General features: G+C 48.1%; 1 protein-coding gene across 2 annotated transcripts in view; it reads left to right on the top strand.

Annotated features, from left to right (window-relative positions):
- Positions 1 to 21830, top strand: part of VPS13B (vacuolar protein sorting 13 homolog B) — a 1123013-nt gene that overhangs the window by 985779 nt on the left and 115404 nt on the right. For both annotated transcript variants that reach the window (XM_075582636.1, XM_075582637.1), the window contains exon 42: positions 9202 to 9551. In XM_075582636.1, coding sequence (XP_075438751.1) covers positions 9202 to 9551 — 350 coding nt within the window. The remainder of the gene's footprint in view (positions 1 to 9201; positions 9552 to 21830) is intronic.

Below are 21830 nucleotides of genomic sequence, written 5' to 3'. Positions count from 1 at the left end.
CTTGATGACGTCATAGAAGCGACGAACACACTGTGTGTATGTGTGAGTGAGAGCTGCAGCATGGAACGCTCAGCAGGGAGAAACCAAGTGCTGGAAATGGATTCAAAAATGCCAAAACTTCAGTTCCCAAGACTAGGTGAGTCCTTAGTTTTTAGTTCTACATGGGAAAGAGAGATGGTCTATATACATTAGGGTGTATGTTTAGTATTTATTTTGTTTTTATAAATTAGTTCGGTGGTTACCCTCCCAGAAGCAGGATCTTCAAAAGGGACAGGGGAATCCCTGCAACATAAATGAAAGGTTGCTAAGAAAACTAAATGGTGTTCACCTTGTGAGAAACCAGCCCTAATAGGGAAGTAATTATGTGAAGATTGTCTTAAGGCACCTGCAGGTGATACCAATGAACAAATGAGCACTTTCCTTATTGATGAAGGAGGCTGTTAAACAGAGTGTTGATGCGGCAGTCCAGCAAGCTGTTAACCCTACGCAGGAAAGATCTAGATCCCAGACCAGTCTGGATAAGGGGAAAGGTTTTTCATCATATGAGTCTGACATTGATTGTTTTCATGTGTCAGAGGGTGAAATGGATTCATCAGATTAAGATATTCAGGAAGAGTAATCTGAATTTGATGTAGAAAGGGTGGATCCACTCATCAAAGCCATGATACAGGCTTTGGAACTGGAAGACACTGAGGAGTTAACCCACAAAAAAGATAAACTTTTTGGGGCGAGACAAAGAGTGTCCTGGCTGCTTCAAGAGTTTCTGTACTGGCCTGCTGTTTGACAGAGCTAGGCAGTCTGCTGCTGCTGCTGCTTTAAAAAGGTAGAGTGTTTCCTATCCATCAAGTAATTAAGGACCTCAGTCAGGTGGAGTTGGCGAAACCAGACGCCAGAGTATTTACGCCTAAAAGGTTTGGGAAGATGTATCCATTCCCACAAGAGGAGGTAAAATTTTGGGATGTCAGCCCAAAGGTGGATACTGCTATTTCCAGAATAGTAGAAAAGACCACAATTCCAATAGAGGAACCTGCGTCATTGGAGGACGCTATGGATAGGAAGATGGATACGTATTGAAGAAAGCATACGTTACCGCAGGAACATCCTCAAACCTGCCATAGCAACTACGTCAGCAGCAAGGGCTATGCGAGGAAGTGCTATTCTTAAAGCACTGTCAGAAGTAAAATGAGCAGCCAAATCTATGGTGCTGGCGGTATCAGCAAGAAGGGCTTTATGGCTCGGACAGTGGATGGCTGACACAGCATCAAAGAACAACTTGTGTGGATTACCATTTAAGGTGAGTTCCTCTTCGGTAACAAACTGGATGCAATAATAACAAAAGCATCAGGAGGTAAAAGCACTTTTTACCTCAGGAAAACAGGGCCAGAAGATTCGGTTTCCAACAGGCTAATAGAAACCAATATAAGGAAGCAAAGGCATATAGACCTGGCAGGTCATCTCCAAGACAAACAACATGGAGGGGCGGCCAGAACCGGCTTTTTTGTGGCGCCAGAGGAAGAGGATCATGCACAAAGAATAGTCCACATGAAGGTCAGAGGGCCCAGCAGTTGCCAGTAGGAGGGCGACTGAAGCAGTTTTCTGCAACATGGGCCCAAACAATACAGGACAATTGGGTATTACCGACCATTCGTCAGGGGTACAGTATAGAATTCAGGGAGATGCCAAGAAGAAATATGGGCCTAATAACATGGATACAGTCCAAGGAAAAAAGAAGGCAGATGAATTCGGCTTTAAAGAAATTATTACAAGCAGAAGTAATAAAGAAGGTACTTCAGGAAGAGGAAGTGGAATTTATTCCAGAATTTTTCTAGTAAAGAAACCTACAGGGGAGTACAGAGCAATCCTAGACCTAAGAAATGTGAATTTATTCTTGAAAATAAGAAAATTCAAGATGGTGTCGTTGAACCTGATTATTCAAGAGGTACAACCAGGAGACTGGATGGTGGCGATAGACTTAAAGATGCCTATCTACATGTGCCCATAGCAAAGGGACACCAAAGATGCCTAAGGTTTACAGTAAATCAAGATCATTATCAGTACACAGCACTGCCATTTGGTCTGGCGACTTCCCCAAGGACGTTTACAAAGGTTCTAGCCCCTCTAGTGGCAGAAATGAGAGAAGAGGGATAGAAATATACCCATACCTGGACGACATCCTGGTAAAATCAAGGAGTCTGGAGAAACTCCAGCAAGACCAGAAGATGGTAATAACTTCCTGGAACACCACGGTTGGTTAATAAGCAGAGACAAGAGCCATCTCATGCCCACTCAGCTGTTAAGATTTCTGGGGGTAGAATTTGATACAGCAAAAGGAGAAGTGAGACTACCAGACGCAAAGAGGCAAGACATATCCATGCAACAAAGAAGCTCAGGAAAGCTACCAGGACTTCAGCAGAAGAATGCATGAAGCTCCTAGGGAAATTCGCTTCAACATTAAGCTTCACAAAATGGGCAGCACTACATATGAGACCACTGCAAAACAATTTTCTGCAACAATGAAACGGGAATCACAAGGACACAAGACAAAGAATCTTGTTGCACCCACACACAAAACAGGAATTAAAGTGGTGGGAAGATACCCGAAACCTGGAAAAAAGGACAAACACTACACCCAGTGCACTGGGTAAGAATTACAACAGATGCGAGCAACACAGGTTGGGGTGCCCAGATGGGAGAAACATTGGTGCAAGGAACCTGGACAAACCAGGAAAAGCATCTTCCATCAAATCTGCTGGAATTAAAAGCAGTACAAAGGGCCTTAGAAGCTTTCCAAGACCATATAAGAGGTGGCTGTATAAAAATAGAATCAGACAACAGGTCAGTTGTCAAGTATATAGCCGAACAAGGAGGAACCAGGAGCAGAAAGCTGATGAACCTCACAGCAGAAATCCTCTTTTGGGCAGAGTGCCACTTGTCGGAAATTACAGCCATACATATCCCAGGACTAGAAAATGTCACAGCAGACTTTCTAAGTTGGAACATCATGCACCCAGGAGAATGGGCATTATATCCACAGGTGTTTCAAGAACTGGTAGAGCTATGGGGTCAGCCAGACATAGATCTCATGGCGACACACCAAAACTGCAAGGTAAGGAACTACTGTGCCAGACAGTTTCATCCAAGCGCACAAGGTACAGATGCTCTCAGTTTCAAATGGCACTTCAAGTTGGCATACCTGTTCCCTCCAATTCCCCTAATTCCGAAAACAATCAGGAAAATCAGGGAAGACCAAGCAGGGGTGATATTCGTAGCAACCTATTGGCCAAGAAGGCTTTGGTTCACACACTTGGTAAATATGGCAATAGATACACCATGGCACATACCAGATCGCAAAGGGTTGATGCGTCAGGGGCCAATATGTCATCCGAATGCCAAACAAATGGGCTTTGACGGCATGGCGATTGAGCAGGAAACATTGATATTGAAAGGTTGTTAAGACAAAACAATTCAAACCCTTTTACAAGCAAGGAAAAGTTCCACATCGAAAGTATACCATAGAATCTGGTTTTGCTTTCGCGATTGGTGTGAAAAAGAAAAACAGAATTCCTTTCACCTAGAATTGTATCAATTGTGGAGTTCCTGCAAAAAGGATTTGAGAAAGGTCTCAGTCTTAGCTCATTGAAAGTACAGGTGTCTGCACTATCAGCCTTGTTGGAAAGAAATCTGGCAATGGAAAGATTGATCATCAGATTCTTTCAGGCAGTTAAAAGGTTAAGGCCTCAAATCAAGAACAGGGTACCTACATGGGACTTGTCCCTAGTATTGGATGTACTAACAGCAGCTCCGTTTGAACCTATACAGGAGATAGGCTTAAAATGGTTATCATGGAAGATGGCGTTTTTGATAGCAATCACCTCAGCAAGGAGAGTGGGAGAACTACAGGCTCTATCAGCCAAGGAACCATTCCTAGTCATACATCAAGACAAGGCAGTTCTCAGACCAGTGCAGCAACTCCTGCCAAAAGTTGTATCACAGTTCCATATGAATCAAGAAATTGTGATTCCGACATTCTGTCCAGAACCAAAGAATAAGAAAGAAGAAAGACTACACAAATTAGACGTGGTAAGATGTCTAAAAGTGTACCTGGAAAGGATGCGAGATATCAGAAAGTCAGACAGACTATTCATCAATTCCAGAGGGACCGAAGAAAGGTCAAGAAGCATCAAAGACAACAATTTCCCAGTGGATAGTGTCTTGTATTAAAAGGCTTATGAAAGCAAAGGACAAGATAAACCTTGGAACATTAAAGCTCATTCTACAAGGACCATGTCTACTTCATGGGCATTTAAAGCCCAGGATACACCAGGACAGATATGCATAGCGGCAGTTTGGTCCTCATTCAATACATTCTTGAAATACTACAGACTAGATGTACAATCATCAGCTGACGCAAGCTTTGGTCGTAGAGTGATAGAATCTGTAGTGAAATAAGTATAAGGTGTATTAATAAAGGTCAAACTGATAAGGCATTACACTGCCGACACACTTAATTGCAGTGCGGCCAGATCCGCAAGCCGGGAGATTTCCCGGCTTGCTAGTGGCCGCCCATGACGCGCGGTCACGCGTCTTCGGGAGCCTGCGCCCCCTGCACGCGCGTCCAGGGCTCCCCGAGGGAGCCCTGGTGTCCCGCGATCGCGGGACGGCGGCAGGGGGTTCCGGGGGACCCGGCGGACCCGGCAGCGGTAGGGAGAGCGCCCCGATCGGAGGGCGCTCTTCCGCTGCTTCGGCGCGCGCCCGTCACCCTCGGGCGCGCGCCAGGCTACTGCTGCGGCCAAGAACGGGCAAATGCTCGAATTAACTTGGCCGCAGCAGTAACTTGTGGTGTTTATTCTGATGTATCCCTCCCTAAAAATGTTCACTGCTTGGGTATGTCCCAATGGTGCCCACTGCCAGGGTGATCAGGAAAGGAGAAAATTTAAACAACTTACCGTAATTTTCTTTTCCTGGAACCATGGCAGTGGGCACATAGGCATTAGACATACATAGGGAGGGTAACTATGTGCCCACTGCCATGGTTCCAGGAAAAGAAAATTACGGTAAGTTGTTTAAATTTTCTCCTTTTGTCTACTGGCCATATCCCAAAGACTTGGAAAACTGCTAGCTTTGTCCCAATCTTCAAAAGTGGGGACAAAAACACTGTCTCAAACAACAGACCAATATCTCTTCTACTATTCAAAGTCATGGAAAAATGTGTCCACTCCCAATTAAGCGATTGCTATACCAAGACAAATTTCCTTAGCCACTTCCAATCTGGTTTTTGCCCAAAACACTCCATGGGAACTACCCTCGTAAAAGTTTGCCATGAGATACGGTGTGGAATTGAACTGGGACAACTTACAGTGCAATATTCCTAGATTTTGCAAAGGCTTTTCATGGTTGATCATTAGGTTGATCATGTTGTCTTGTTAAACAAGCTCCAGTGCTCTAGAATAGGGGAACATGCTTTAAACTGGTTTTACTCCTACCCATCAGGTAAATCCCAACATTTGTCTATGTCGGGCTCTAACTCCAACCACTTGGATGTGACCTTCGGTGTCCCGCATGGCTCTGTTCTGGGGCCCCTACTCTTTAAAGTCTTCATTAATGATCTATTGCTTGTAAGGCAGCTTCAATGCATATGTATGCGGATGACACAATCTTATATGAAAACAGCCCTAGCCTCTCTGACCTTGAACACATACTTCAATCTGATTTTTCAAGACTTCAAAACTTGATTTCCCAAAACAAACTGTTTTCAAACACTTGACAAGACTGTAAAAATGGTATTTGGGACCAAGGCTAAATTTCTAAAGCTACCAATGACGGAGCTACAGATCAGAACCAACTCTAACACCGGTCTAGCCCCTGTCACTAGTTTTAAATATCTGGGAATATGATTTGACTCCCATTTAACATCGGTATTGCACATTGATACCCTGATATACAAAACCTATGCTATAATAAGTGTACTTTATAGGAACAAATCCTCTCTAAGACAGCTAGTCAGAAATTGTATTCCATAGCACATGCTAATGCCAATTATAGACTATGGGAATATAGTATATGGGACAGTACCCCAAACTCAGCTTAGCAAACTAGACACCCTCTACAATTTAATATGCACCTTTGTCCTACAATGTACCTACAATACACACTACTGCGAAAGGCTCAAATAACTAGATTGGTCATCACTCGAGTCTAGGCGCAAAGTTCAACTTTCCTGTCTTGCCTTCAAATACTTTCTGGGCAAGCTACCCGCCTATCTGAACAAGCTCCTCACCCCTACCACACGCAGCACTTATCATCTGAGATCTGACTACAAAAGACTGTTCATGATACCAAGGTTCAACAAAGAATCCGGCTGCTCATCCTTCTCTTACCGTGCACCTTACAACTGGACCAATCTACCGGAGACTCTCAAAGCCGCCACCAGTATAAGTTACATAGTAGATGAGGTTGAAAAAAAACATACATCCATCAAGTTCAACGTACAGTATGCTTAATTCAGACGACAGATACTTTATCCTATATTTGTACTCACAGTTTATTGATCCATAGGAAGGCAAACAAAAAAACATTATTGACAGTCTTTCCAGACTAAAGCTGTTCATTTAATATATCCATGTATTGTTATAATAACTCTGGGCCCTGGACATACTTGAAAACGAGAGGTAACTCTCAATGAATTTCTGCCTGGTAAAACATTTGATAAATTATATAAAATATTGTTTTATACAAACAATTAATTGTTCAGATTCCTAAAGGTCAATCTCACAAAAATACTACTATGAAAATTGGTATCACTAGCAAAAAAAAAAAAAAACATGGGATGCTTGAAATGTTACTTATACTTTTAACGGTTTGAGTCCATTTTTAAGACACCTATATATTTTAAATCCCGAGTTAATAAGTAAAAGAAATATCAAGATAACATGCTTCTAATGAAGTAATTACTATTATGGTGCTACACTAAGAACTGATAGAACAAATTGTCCCAGATGGGGCAATTGGATCAGTGAAAAAAAACCTATTTAACAGCACTCAATCACATAGTGTAAGGCTAAAAGTATATTGTAAGGTTAGAGCTAAGATGTCCATAATGTGATATGATGATAATTCTAAAAACACTTTTAATAGTACAAAAAATAAAACACAGGGTGTTAAAAATACCCAAACAGGCAATTAAGCTACAACTGATTGAAGCTTAAAGTGATCAACCGAAAAAAAAGTAGGGTGTATACTTGTAGGGCAAAAAGTGCCCAACATGTAGTGAACGCTAAGCACACAAAAACACTGATAATGCTAGTGTGATATCCCCGAATAGATAACCAGGAAAAGAGAGATCCATATATAGGCATTAACAAAGTACAATACTTGCATTATGGTGATCTCTCAAAGAAGCTCCTACACATGCTTCCTATGTAGTGCCCATAAGTGAAAATCAGAAAGGCTCAGTCTGTCATGGAAAACATGTATAAAGTAACACGTAGCTGCCCATGGGGTATATAACAGCACTAGCATTATCAGTGTTTTTGTGTGCTTAGAGTTCACTACATGTTGGACACTTTTTGCCCTACAAGTATACAGATTTTGTCATTATTGATTACAACTATCAGTCCCCACCTATACATATGCCAAGAATCTGGTGGGTTGGTCTGTATATGTACAGCACGTGCTGTGCACTCGTTTGCAGTGACCCATAGTTACTGTGTACTGATCTATACACACTATTTATGTTCCGGTTTACAATTTAATATAGTTTTCAATTGTAGAGTGGTCGTGGGAGGGGGGAGTTTGCTTAGGAACTCTCTTCCTCCTAGTGGGCTTAAGTTCTATTTTTGAAAGGCTTACCTGCCTTAGTCATCATCCTACCTTTTTAGGTTGATCAATTTAAGCTTCAATCAGTTGTAGCTTAATTGCCTGTTTGGGTATTTTTAACACCCTGTGTTTTATTTTTTGTACTATTAAAAGTGTTTTTAGAATTATCATCATATCACATTATGGACATCTCAGCTCTAACCTTACAATATACTTTTACACTTACACTATGTGATTGAGTGCTGTTAAATAGGTTTTTTTTCACTAATCCCATCGCCCCATCTGGGACGTTTGTTCTATCAGTTCTTAGTGTAGCCTTTCACTCCATTCCCTATTGCACCATTCACATTATCTACATAATTGTTCATTTAGGAGTGCTGGTGTTTTGTTTTTTCGTTGTACTATTATGGTGCATAGCTATTCAAAGCAAATGGTGTTTTTTACCATCTGGCAAGGGGTTGTAGTCTGTTGTGGTGACTGATGTGTGTTTGAGAATACAAAATAAAGAATTATCAGAATTTAGAACCATATTTAATAGTACAACAGCTAATAAATTATAGGGCTGTGTTGAGCATCGTATTAACTAGTCTTCAGTTATTGTTATTATTGCAATGCGGTTTCACGCACTTACTGCATACTGTATTTAGTGCGCTTGGAGCACTTTTTTCTTTTTAATGATTCAAATAAACTATTTTGACTGTAACGCTGACAAGGAAACACAAGCCGTCATTTAAGTACTATAAGAGCTATATCTCAAGCACGATGATGTTTTTAAGCTGCCCAATGCAATATGGATATCGTATTGAGCCCTAAAAAAACCTACTGTATAATGTGTTTTATTCTGCATTATAATGTTGTAAATGTAAGTTTGTATCCTGTACACATTTCCCTGCTTTATGAACTGAACAGGCTTGAAATCTTAACGTGTCTGAAGGGGCCTGTGTCATGTTAATTTCAATACGTTTTGTAACTAGTTGAGCTGTTTAAATCTGACCCACGACTCATGAAAGTACCAATTCCTCTCAATCAAAATAGCCTTTCCTTTTTTCTTTTTTTCCCCCCCCATTCTGCCATTCTTGTCTTTCCTTGGCTGGTATCATGTATAGAGAATACACTCTATTGTTCTTATGATTCAGGCTTTTTATAATACCAGTTTCCAAGGCCAAGACTTCTGTAGCCTTGATGTCCATGAGTAGCTGCGTTGTGATCTCTGCTCGGTGTAGATTTGAAAAAACTTAGACTCTAATAGCTTTTAAAATATCTTATAATGGGTGTCATTATGAGTGAGTCGTTTCTGTGAATATGTTTGGCCCCCCACTCTGCATTTTCTGCCTTCGTTATTGAAATGTGCTAATTTCGGTTTTTTTCTCACTTTTCTCCTTTTAGCGCCACCCAAATGTTTACAACCATTTGTCTCTGACAAAACGACTCCAGGTGACCTGGAATACATGGTTATCTCTTTTAAAGAGCCTCGGGTGTATCTTCGACAATGGAACGACGTGTCTGTTTGCAAGGAGATACACTTCTCTACAGTGGCAGACTGCAAGCTTTTGGAGTGTAGGAATCTTACCATGCAGAACATACTAAAACCATTCCACATACATGGACAGGCTGCCATTTCTGAAGGTGCTTTAGAAAAGCTTCTCGACTTCAGTGTTTTGGCGGACCCTATATTTATGAACGTTGGACAGCATTCTGTACACTCTATTAACACTGCAATCCAGGCTTGGCAACAGGTAAGTGAATCAGAGCGAGGGTTCTTTTAAATAATACAGTGGTGTGCATGAAGATTCTGAAGAATCAAATGAGACTTACTGACTTGCATCAGTTCAGCTTCCTTTAATAGTGAGAGGAAAACCTTCACCTGCAGTGACATAAACAAGTGTGGATGCTTTTATTCAGTAGTGAGATAAGACTTCTAACTTACAATGATGCAAAGGAAGGTGGACCTCTTTGTGCCTATGTGTTTATCTACCAGCAAGAAAGGAGCTTATCTTTGTTGACTGCTGAGGATAGCCAGGGTTATATTTTTGTTAGTGTCACTGTAGGTACTGTATCATTAAGACTTGAAGTAATCCAGAACTGTGCGTCTACAGTGATCTCTCATGTACAGCCAGACAAGTGTGTGTTCTATTGTAAAAAAATTGCCATGTAAAGGGAAACATGTTAATGACTGCACATTACACAAATTTTCACCCCCATATTAACCCTTTAGGTGCCCTAGGATGTAGCCACTGCGTCATTGGGATGGTACTCCAGGGGCCCCATGACGTAATGGCAATGTCATGGCTTTTAAAAGCTAATTTTTCAGGGGATATTGGATTCTGCGCTGTCATGTAGTGCAAAATGTAATCTGGGGACGGGCTCCTCTTCCATTTCCGGATTCCGGGCACCGTGATCGCTCTGAGGAGCGGTCATGGGATCACAATGTGCCTGAGGGGCACCCTGGGGCTGCGGTCCCTCCAACGCCCGTATAATTAAGGTAGGCAAAACACACTGTACTCTCAAAAAGTATAAATATGGAAAAAACTAAATACAGACCAACAGTAGCAGAGACCCTCCCTGGACTGCATAGCGTACCTACATAGTTATGCAGTCCAGGGAGGCTCTCGGCTACTGTTGGTCTGTATTTAGTTTTTCTGCATACTGTATATTTTATGCATTATTTTTGATGATATTTTTTGTATGGTATATTTTTCTATATTTATACTTTTTTTTAACTTCATTTTTATAGAAGGTTTTCAGAAATAAAACATCTGTAGGAGCGGGAAGGGGGTGCAGAAATAAAAAAAAGGGGGTGAGGTTGGGGGAACACCTTTACATCATGGGGATAGGTACATAATAGTGTTAATACATATTAGATATCTGGAGTAGAGGGCCAGGTGATGACCAGGGGGGCGAAGTTTGTGCAGCCGCTTAGAGTAGCCCATCTGGGCTCTCTCCTCGTCCACTCTGCCCGGGTTTTAGACTTGGAGAGGGTTAGTTGGGTGGGAGTTAAAGAAGAATTGTATTAGGGTTCGAATGAGAACTACCTACATGGAAGAGCCAGGGGTGCCAGACCCTTTGACATTTTTGGCATGTGTCATTCAAATAACAAGCCATTTTTTCCATTTGGGCATTGAGTTATGATGACATATGACATATGATGACATAGTTACAAATACATAGTTACATTAAGTGAACAGGGTTATACATTATATGCAAGACATTGCATGCACAGTTAAATATACTATATATCATAGGCGTATGTAACAGTTACAAACCAGATTAAAATGTGAGACAGCTTTAGTTTTGAAAGAACTTAGACTGGTGGCAGCTGTGAGGGTCTCTGGTAGATTGTTCCACTTGTGGGGTGCACAGTGAGAGAACGAAGAGCGGCCGGATACTTTGTTGAACGTTGGGACCATGAACAGTCTTTTGGAGTCAGATCTCAGATGATAGGTGCTGCATGTGGTTGGGGTGAGGAGCTCGTTCAGATAGGCAGGTAGTTTGCCCCGGAAGTATTTGAAGGCAAGACAGGAAAGATGAACTTTGCGCCTAGACTCTAGTGATGGCCAATCTAGTTCTTTGAGCATTTCGTAGTGATGTGTGTTATAGTTGCATTGGAGGACAAAGCGGCATAGTGAGTTGTAGAGGGTGTCAAGTTGCGTTTGTGTTGCCGTGCCATATACTAGTGCAGCGGTGAGCAAACTGGGGGGCGCGCCCCCCTGGGGGGGCGCAAGATTGTTTAGGGGGGGCGCAGGAAGCAGCGGCGATTTTGCCAGGAGCAGAGGGAAAAAGCCGTCTGCAGCTGCAATTTTTCTTTTGGCCATTAGGTGGCGCTGTGCTGCGCTGTGCTACAGTACACAGCAGCATCTCGTTGCTTCCTGCTTCCTGCGTGTGTGACATGGGGAGAGGGGGTGAGTGAGACTGGGACATGGGGGAGGGGGTGAGTGAGACTGGGACATGGGGGGGGGGTGTGAGTGAGACTGGGACATGGGGGGGGGGTGAGTGAGACTGGGACATGGGGGGGGGGGGTGAGTGAGACTGGGACATGGGGGGGGGGTGAGTGAGACTGGGACATGGGGGGGGGGGTGAGTGAGACTGGGACATGGGGGGGGGGGGTGAGTGAGACTGGGACATGGGGGGGGGGGGGTGAGTGAGACTGGGACATGGGGGGGGGGGTGAGTGAGACTGGGACATGGGGGGGTGAGTGAGACTGGGACATGGGGGGGGGGTGAGTGAGACTGGGACATGGGGGGGGGTGAGTGAGACTGGGACATGGGGGGGGGTGAGTGAGACTGGGACATGGGGGGGGGGGTGAGACTGGGACATGGGGGGGGAGTGAGACTGGGACATGGGGGGGAGTGAGACTGGGACATGGGGGGGGTGAGTGAGACTGGGACATGGGGGGGGGGTGAGTGAGACTGGGACATGGGGGGGGGTGAGTGAGACTGGGACATGGGGGGGGGTGAGACTGGGACATGGGGGGGGAGTGAGACTGGGACATGGGGGGGAGTGAGACTGGGACATGGGGGGGGTGAGTGAGACTGGGACATGGGGGGGGTGAGACTGGGACATGGGGGGGGGTGAGACTGGGACATGGGGGGGGGTGAGACTGGGACATGGGGAGTGAGACTGGGACATGGGGGAGTGAGACTGGGACATGGGGGAGTGAGACTGGGACATGGGGGAGTGAGACTGGGACATGGGGGAGTGAGACTGGGACATGGGGGAGTGAGACTGGGACATGGGGGAGTGAGACTGGGACATGGGGGAGTGAGACTGGGACATGGGGGGGAGTGAGACTGGCACATGGGGGGGAGTGAGACTGGCACATGGGGGGGGAGTGAGACTGGCACATGAGGGGGGAGTGAGACTGGCACATGGGGGGGAAGTGAGACTGGCACATGGGGGGGAGTGAGACTGGCACATGGGGGGGGAGTGAGACTGGGACATGGGGGGGAGTGAGACTGGGACATGGGGGGGACTGGGACATGTGGGGGAGTGAGACTGGGACATGGGGGGGGAGTGAGACTGGGACATGGGGGGGGAGTGAGACTGGGACATGGGGGGGGGGAGAGTGAGACTGGGACATGGGGGAGTGAGTGTGAGACTGGGACATGGGGAGTGAGTGTGAGACTGAGGCATGGGGGAGGGTGTGAGTGACATGAGGGGGGTGAGAGTGTGAGATGGGGAGGGGGGTGAGAGTGAGTGTGACATGGGGAGGGGGGGTGAAAGAGCTACATGGGGATGGGATGAGAGAGACATTGGTGGGAGGGAGGGAGACACTGGCAGGAGGGAGAGAGACCACACAATGGCTGGAGGGAGAGTGTGAGAGAGACACCGGGTGGAGGGAGAAACAATAGCTGGTTGGAGAGTGACAAGAGAGACACTGGGGGGAGGGAGAGGCAATGGCTGGAAGGAGAGTGAGAGACAATGGAGGGAGGGGGACACTAGGAGGAGGGAGAAAGAAAGAGAGACACACAGGGGGAGGGAAAGAGAGTGGGGGGAGACACTGAGGGGAGGGATAGAGAGGGACTGGAGGGGGAGTGAGAAATACAGGGAGTTGGAGAGACTGGAAGAGGAGTGTGAGACTGGAAGAGGGGAGAGAGTGAGAGACAATGGGGGGAGGGAGAGTGAGAGACAATTGGGGGAGGGAGAAAGAGACACACACTGGGGGGAGGGAAAGAGAGTGGGGGGGGAGGGGGAGACACTGAGGGGAGGAATAGAGAGGGACTGGAGGGGGAGTGAGAAATACAGGGAGAGACTGGAAGAGGTTAGAGAGGTCCTGAGGTGTTCTAATGTGGCGGGAAGAGAGAGATTAATAATACAGCAGAAATGGAAATGCTATTAGACAAATATTATAATATTTATTTTTAAGTTATGTAATTTGTGCTATAAATACTTTTTTTGTAGACGCGTGGCGGGGGCGTTACAAAGCTGGTTCGCCCTCAATGGCTGAACCAGCTCACGTGCGCTGACGTCATGTGATTTTGATTACATCAGGCAGGGGGGGCCCGAGAAATTTCATGGATGAAAAGGGGGGCTCGGCATAAAAAGTTTGCTCACCCCTGTACTAGTGTATTGCCTCGATTCTAAAACGCACCTTTTTTCCCATTTACACGTGTGAAATTGGGATGCGTCTTAGAATCGATGTTTTAATAAATAAATAAAATGTCTAGGGGGCGCTTACCAAAAGCTGGTGTCATTGGCGGCTGGTTGAAGTGCTGGCTGCGTCTCCCAGTGCTCCCCCCCTCCCCCAGCATGACTGTTGGTGGTGCGGCTGGGCTCCCGCCCGACTCTCAGCTGGGCGGTGCAGGTACAGAAGTGCCGCCGGCTGAATCTCCATTCCCACCCACCCCAGGCGCAACCAGCAGGGCGGTGCGGCGATAGAGGTGCCGGCTGCCTCTCCCACCCACCCTCCCTTCCGGGCAACCATCAGCTGGACGGTGCGGCAGAGGTGCCGGCTGCCTCTCCAATCCCTCCCCGGGCGACCATCACCTGTCTCTGTGTCTCTGTGTGTGTGTGTGTCTCTGTGTGTCTCTGTGTGTGTGTGTGTGTGTGTATGTCTCTCTCTGTATGTCTCTCTGTGTGTGTGTGTCTGTGTGTGTGTGTATGTCTCTCTCTCTGTATGTCTCTGTGTGTGTGTGTGTGTGTGTCTCTGTGTGTGTGTGTGTGTGTGTGTCTGTGTGTATGTCTCTCTCTGTATGTCTCTGTGTGTGTGTGTCTGTGTGTGTCTCTCTCTCTGTATGTCTCTGTGTGTGTCCCTCCATTCTCTCCCTCCCCCCTTGGGCGAGCACCGCCGTACATATTGGGAATCACTGAAGTTATCTCGCCAAGCGCGCTCAGTGGCAGCGTGGCTGCAGCATAAAGTAGTGTAGTGTAGATAAACGTATGCTATTGTCTGCTAGTTAAAAAAAATAAATTCTGCACATTTCATATAGTGGAGGTTTTCCCCCAAATTTTTTAATTAAATCAAGGGTGCGTCTTAGAATCGATGGCGTCTTACAATCGAGGAAATAGGGTATGTCGCCATAGTCTATGATTTGTATCAGCATCTACTGTGCAATGCACTTTCTGACTAGCAGACTTAGGGAGGAATTGTTCCTGTATACAGGCATACCCTGGTTTAAGGACACTCACTTTAAGTACATATCGCTCAATAGGCAAACGGCAGCTTGCACATGCGCCTGTCAGCATGTCCTGAACAGCAATACCAGCTCCCTACCTGTACCGAAGCTGTGCGCAAGCAGGGAGCCTGTTACAAATGCGTTATTTACATCAGTTATGCACGTATATGACGTTTGCAGTACAGTACATGCATCAATAAGTGGGAAAAAGGTAGTGCTTCACTTTAAGTACATTTTCGCTTTACATACATGCTCCGGTCCCATTGTGTACGTTAATGCGGGGTATGCCTGTAGTACACCTACTTTGGCATAGGTTTTGGATATCAGGGTATCAATGTGAAACCCAAATGTTAAATGGGAATCAAACCATATGCCCACATATTTGAAACTAGTAAGAAGGGCTAGGATAGTATTACTGTTGGTTCTGATCTAGAGCTCATTCATAGGAACCTTTAGAAACTTAGCCTTGGTTCCAAATACAATACCATTGTTACAGTCTTGTCAGTGTTTAAAAACAGTTTGTTTTGAGGAATAGAATTTTCAAGTCCCAAAAAGTCAGATTGAAGTATGTGTTCAAGGTCGGAGAGGCTCTGTGCATATAAGATTGTCATCCGCATAAATCTGTAGCGCACTTTCCCCCACCCCCTTGGAGAATGTGTGGCTACTGTGTATGTGATGGAATACCTGTGGCTCACAGGAGGTCTGAGCCTCCGCTGCAGGGAGCCTGGGGTGTAAACTGGTACGGTGTTTTTCAGCGCCTCCACCTGTAACGGATTCTACTGTGTGGAATTACCTGTTACAGGACCTATATACATACCGTATACTTATACAATAACCACACACAATGGATAAAACATAAAGTAACAACTTTACTACAGAACGATAGTATGACTACTGGTTACAGCCAACCCACAGGCCTCGCACGGCCATAATCACCCGCCCAGTGTCCCACACACTTGTTCCCAGTCCCCACAGTTCCTGACGGGGCCCTCGGGCACCCAACCACTCTAGTGTCCACAGGGATATAACCCCTCACCCTTATATGAGGTCAGCACTGCCACTACAGTGTATGTTGGTGCACTTGTGCGTGGGGTACCTGCCGGGTGCATCCGCACCCAGGCGCTCTGCGTCCTGCGATGAGGCGCTCTGCGTCCTGCGATGGGTACACGGACCCATTGATGATCCGTGACTCTAGTGCTTCCACATGGGGTGGTCCCCGTGTGGGATGTCCACCTCAAGGACCGTCTCTTCCGTGGGGTGGTCTGGTCCCAGACCACCAAAAGCCAGGATGGCGCTGTGTTCTGGCTGTGTCCCTCACTACCAGCTACAGGGGCAGTTTCCCTATCTATGGACCTGTCCCTGTAGCAGCCACAAACTAAGGAGAGTTGGGCCTAGCTGGGGCCTGTCAGGGGTCTCTGGCCTAGTGCAGATGCCACAGGAACCTGCACACTCACATCCTACCCCTTCGGTGTCCAGCTTCCAACTAACGCGGTCTCCAGTGCGCGAATTGTAGCTAATTCTCCTTGCAGGGAAAACTGTAGCCCTATTGGCTGTGTGGCGTCACATGGTGCCTCCCTAAGACTCATGGGACTTGTAGTCCCTGCTAAAAGCCTCCTACAATTGGCTGCCGCTTCGTGACTTCCTGCGCATACGCGAACTCTCTGCGCCAACCCCAACATGGCCACCGGACTGTCAATACACTTCTGCGCATGCGTGCGCATAACAAAGATGACGGTGCCCTTCCCGACGTCCCGCCTAGGAGACGCGGCGACCCGATTGCCCCTGTAATCGCCTGCAACTCTCCTGACCGCAGCGGAGGTGAGTGGAAGTGAGGGGAAGCAAAGAGAGCCCAGAGGTGGCCTGGGTTACACATGTGTATTTAAACTCCCTTAGAAGCTGTAGGAAGATCATTAATGAACACATTTAACAATAATCTATTTTGTATATATACATGCTAGCACATTAGTGCTCTGAAGAAATTCCTTCTATTAACCATACTCTAATTAATGGATTTCCGGGAGTAATTTTTGCACACAATTAGTTTAGTGATTATGAAGTTAGCTAAGGGAAAATACTGCCTGTTCTTGTTTTGTTTAGTGGTTTTTTTTTTCTTTTAGAGATTTAAGGCTCTTTATTGAAGCTGGACCTAATTTCAGTAATACAGGTATAATTCCAATGGGCACTTTGAATTTTATCAGAGTTATGTTAGAAAAGTTGTCCTAGTTCATGTTACTTGGTCAAAAATAAGACATTTATGGGACCCCAGGTTGGGGGCTCAGCCAAGCCAGCTTGAAGAGGTGCCCTCTTGGAAATGGCCATTTGCCAATGTAATGGATTCACTGGACAAGCTATGCAGCTGGACAAGGCAGCTAACATATAGTACTAGTAAGACAAAAGTGCAGCAGGGGGTGGGCGTGCCAGAATATGGGGTCTCATCTGGTTAATTGATTTCCTTATTACCCAAATTGGACACCTAAAAGTTTTTATTTTAATTAAAGATAGACTTCGGGGGGGGCGTGTCCAGGACGCCAACAGGAATGGCTGTGTAAGACAGGAGCTCCGTGGACCCTGATAACCAAACCTAGCTAAAAGCGCCTTTCCCCCCAACCCCCAGACCCCCAAACTCCCAGTAACTGCTGCCGGAACAAGCAGGGATGAGTTCCAAACAAAAAACGCAACCCGCACAAGGGGTTACGAAGTTCTTCTCCCCCTCACAGAAACATGCTGAGGGGGGCCGGCAAATCACACGATGGCGCCGGCACCTCAAACACACGAGGCACAAGGCCACAGGCCCAGGATCGCGATCAAGGAGAGGACTCGCCTAACCCTGAAGCTACCCTTACCCAAGGCATGATGAAAAACATGCTGGATAGCCTGCATGTGTCCATCCAGAGCGATCTGCGAGCAGCGGTAACGGAACTGCGCCAAGAAATCACTGGCCTAACCGAACGCACGACCGCTCTGGAAGTAAAAATGGGGGAAACACACCAGGCACAATCGGTCGCAGAGAACGAGATATTCAGGCTGGGACGGGAGATAAACACTCTAAAAGACACTCTGGAGGATCACGAAAATCGTGATAGGAGGCAGAATATCAGGCTAAGAGGCATCCCTGAGTCTGTCCTCCCCGGCCAGCTGCAGGCATATCTCACTGACCTGTTCACATCTCTATGCGCCGATCTGGAAGTAAAAGACCTGGAGATGGACCGGGCCCACCGCACCTTAGGACCGCGTTCAGACGACCCAAACAGGACAAGAGACGTCATAGCACGTCTCCACCGGTACACGGTCAAAGAAAAGATCATGCAGGCCAGCAGAGCAAAAGAGCCTATAACATTCAGGGACGACCATCGCCAGGTCTATAATGACCTGTCAAAGATAACAGTAGACAAGCGACGAGACCTCCAACCACTAACCAGACTAATGCGGGACCAAGGGATTAAATATAAGTGGGGCTTCCCGTTTAAACTGATCGTGAACCGAAACGGGAAGTTCCTCACAATCAGGCACCCCACAGAGATGACCCGCCTAGCCAAAGCTGTGGGCCTCGACCCCCCCCCCGGCGTGGGACTCAGACACATCCGAGACCCAGAGCAGGGACGCTGAAGGTCCCACTGTGAGAGCATCGCAGCGCCTGGGCCAACGGCTGCAGCAGAGATAAAAAGCTCAGGACTTACCTTTGTTCCCTTGTTCCCAGTTGTAAGTTCAGCCCTAATCAGACCCTACCCTGCAGTGCGGGCGACGGAGGCCCCGGAGACCCGAAGCCAGACGGACGGAATGGACATATGACCCCAAAGCACCAAACGCCCTTGAAGCAAGCTGTGCGGCCATCTTTGGAAGGATCCATCGGCTCCTGGGGGAGCAACAGAGGAGAGGCAGATGAAAGATGGCCGCCGACGCAGCCGGGATCCCCCCGGCTCCCCGGATCAGCTACCGGGCCCGGTCCTCGGGGCGGGGGGGTTTCGGTGGGCGTGTGTGGGGGGGGGAGGCTGGAGGGGGTTGCGCCTGTCCCCCCCCCCGTGTTGCGTCCCCACTTGGCCACTTCCCGGATCCCCCTCCTGCCCATGGGGGGGGGGGGAGTCCCTGGAGGCCTAAGGACGGAGGCCGCGGAGCTGTTGCCCGCGGAGGTAAAAGGCCGAAAGGCGGAGACTGAGAACTGATCCCCCCCGCAATCGTGAGTACAGCGCCCCACAAGCCAGAGCTCTTAAAGAGACAGGCGCCTGGCATGGTTTGACAGACCCCCACGGCCAATGAGCTGAGGGCCTATTCTGATCACACTGGCGGCCTACCTGCCACTAAACCAGAGCACAGACATGTCTAGCACAACAACTGCTACCGGAGCTAGCCCCCCCTTGTGTTCCCGTGCTCCCCCCCATGTCCCTACTCCCTCCCCCTCCTCCCCCCCCCCCTTTTTCCCCTCATACCCAATAAGAAACTATATTAGATAGGGAGCCTACCTAAGGTGTTAGGCTGGTGGACGCCGGGGCTGGCCTGGGAGCCGCAGCGGGGCCCACCCCTTACGGCAAAGCACACAAAATGACAGGTTAAGACTCGCTGTATGTGGAAGATCTATCAAAATGTAACAAGCATGTATACCGCTCTGCCTACCTCACAGTGTATAAGGAGGGAGAGGCTATATTAAAGAAGATGCAGGCACCCCCTCCCCACCTATCCCCCCCCCCTCCCCTCTCCCCTACTCCCCACCCCCCTCCCCTCTCCCCCCTCCTCCCCCCCCTTCCCCCCGGCACCTCCCCCCCCCCACCCCCCCCTTACCTGAAGAAGATGCATGTACCTCTGCCAATTACCAACTCCTCCCTCGAGCTGGCCTGAATCGAAGTCCAGATTATACACAATGTTGTAAACATGCGACACAAAAGCCTAAGAGAGGGGACGCGGCCCCCAAAAAGCAGCGAGAAAAGAATCCCCCCCCCCTTTCTCCCCCCCCCCCTTCTCCCCCCCCCACCCCCTTCTCCCCCACCCCCTGCCCCCCCTCTCCTCCCCCCCCCTCCCTGCCCCACCCTTCCCCTTCTCCTCCCTCCCCCTTCCGCCCCCTTCCGCCCCCCCCACCCTCCCTCCCCCTTCCGCCCCCCCCACCCTCCCTCCCCCTTCCGCCCGAGGCCCCCCTTACCACCTCACCTACTTCTCCAGCCTGTCCTGACGAAAGGCCTATAAGAAAACAACACGACCTAACCAGAGGGCCCAAGCCACATCAAGCCATCGATAGAGTGTCCACCTAGGAGGTCACAAGGTTGACAGAGAAGGAGATGGGTAATAGATACGACCCCTGGGGGGGCAATAGAGAGTGAACAATGAGAAGCCTCCAAGGCGCGACCTCCCTCCGTCCCTCCCCACTTCCCCTCCCCCCTCCCCATTGCCGTTCCCCCCCCCCCCTACCCACCTCTCCTCCCCATTTCCCCCTCCCCTCCTCCCTCCACTGCCCACCCTCCCTCACCATTCTGTCCCTCCCCTCCCTCCCACCACCTCCCCCCCTCCCTCCCTCCCACCTCCCCTGCCCCCCCTCCCTCCCCCCTTCCCCGAGCCCGCCCTTCCCCGAGCCCGCCCTTCCCCCACCCCACCGCACCGCACGCGACTCACAAGGTAGCCTAAGCACTCCGAGAAGGAAACACGAGGGCTGGCAACAGAGCTTAAAGAGGGAGGCAAGAAAGCCTGCTCTACCTAACGCCCAAGGGCGACACTGACCGAGTGCCCCTGGCGAGGGCCCCGTCCTGCGAGCTCGCAGGAACAAAATAGCTCGTCACTGCATGATAGGGAAATGAAAATGTTATACATTAATGGTTGTTACAGTGTTTAAGATACCCAAGGGTATTGAAATGGTTCAGTATGGTTGTTTATTTCAGAGCCCAACATTGAGGACCAATGTCACAAGGTTCCTGAACAAGGTTTACCCATCCCTCCCACACGTCTTTAGTCCCCCTGAGGACTTTTCCACTCCCCCCCCCCCTCCCTCCCCTATCAACCCTGTCCCCGCACAAAGTTTTATAGGATAGATCGTAGAATTAGAACAAAAGGGTTGAGAGGGGCAAGGCGCATCACGTCAGCAACAAAAGGTCCGGACCTCCCTGTTGCGCACAAGCCACTGTTGCACCGGACCCACCCCAGTAGGGCACGTATTGCCCAAAATGCCGGTCACATTGAGACCTGGCAGCAACATGTTGGGACCCGACAGGGCCCAAATTCTATCTCTTCTCTATCTGCTGGCTCTGTCCCAGCAGATCTATCCCCCTCCCCCCCCTCTCCCCCCTCACCCCTCCCCCCTCCTCCCTCCTTGACAGGCCTTGCCCACCCTCCAAACGAAGTCTAAAGAGCCCCCACCCCGCCCCTAGGGAAAACAAAAAACTAACTACGACAAACCCCCAACAACCACATGCAAGACCCCTCCCAGTGGGAAGGAGGAGGTCCCAAGACCCCACACAGCAAAAAACAAACAACCCACAATGACGACCACGGCCCCCATTAAGGTTCGGTCATTGAACGTCAAAGGGTTACAAAATAATAGAAAGCGCAGACTAGCCTTACAGGACTTAAAAAAATCAGGAGGAGACATCATATTCCTGCAGGAGACCCACTTCACATCACAAGACCCCCCAAATTTATTCAAAAAAGTGTTCCCAACATGCTTTTTTGCATCATTTAGTAGTAAGAAGAGGGGTGTAGCTGTCCTAATCAGGCAGGGCACCCCATTTAATCATACCAAAACGACAGAGGACCCAGAGGGTAGATTCCTAGTGGTATATGGCTCTTTAGCGGGCTCGGCTATTGCTCTGATCAATGTATACGCACCAAACGAGAACCAAACGGAATTCTTACAATCAGTTCTCGAGGGCGTTGACCCAGGATATCTGTCGTCGATGATAGTGGGAGGAGACCTAAACATGGTCTTAA

The sequence above is a fragment of the Ascaphus truei genome, chromosome 2 (assembly GCF_040206685.1).
Source record: "Ascaphus truei isolate aAscTru1 chromosome 2, aAscTru1.hap1, whole genome shotgun sequence".
Taxonomy (NCBI): Eukaryota; Metazoa; Chordata; class Amphibia; order Anura; family Ascaphidae; genus Ascaphus; species Ascaphus truei.
Note: the sequence above shows the minus strand (reverse complement) of the source record. Positions and strands in the feature narration are given on the sequence as shown.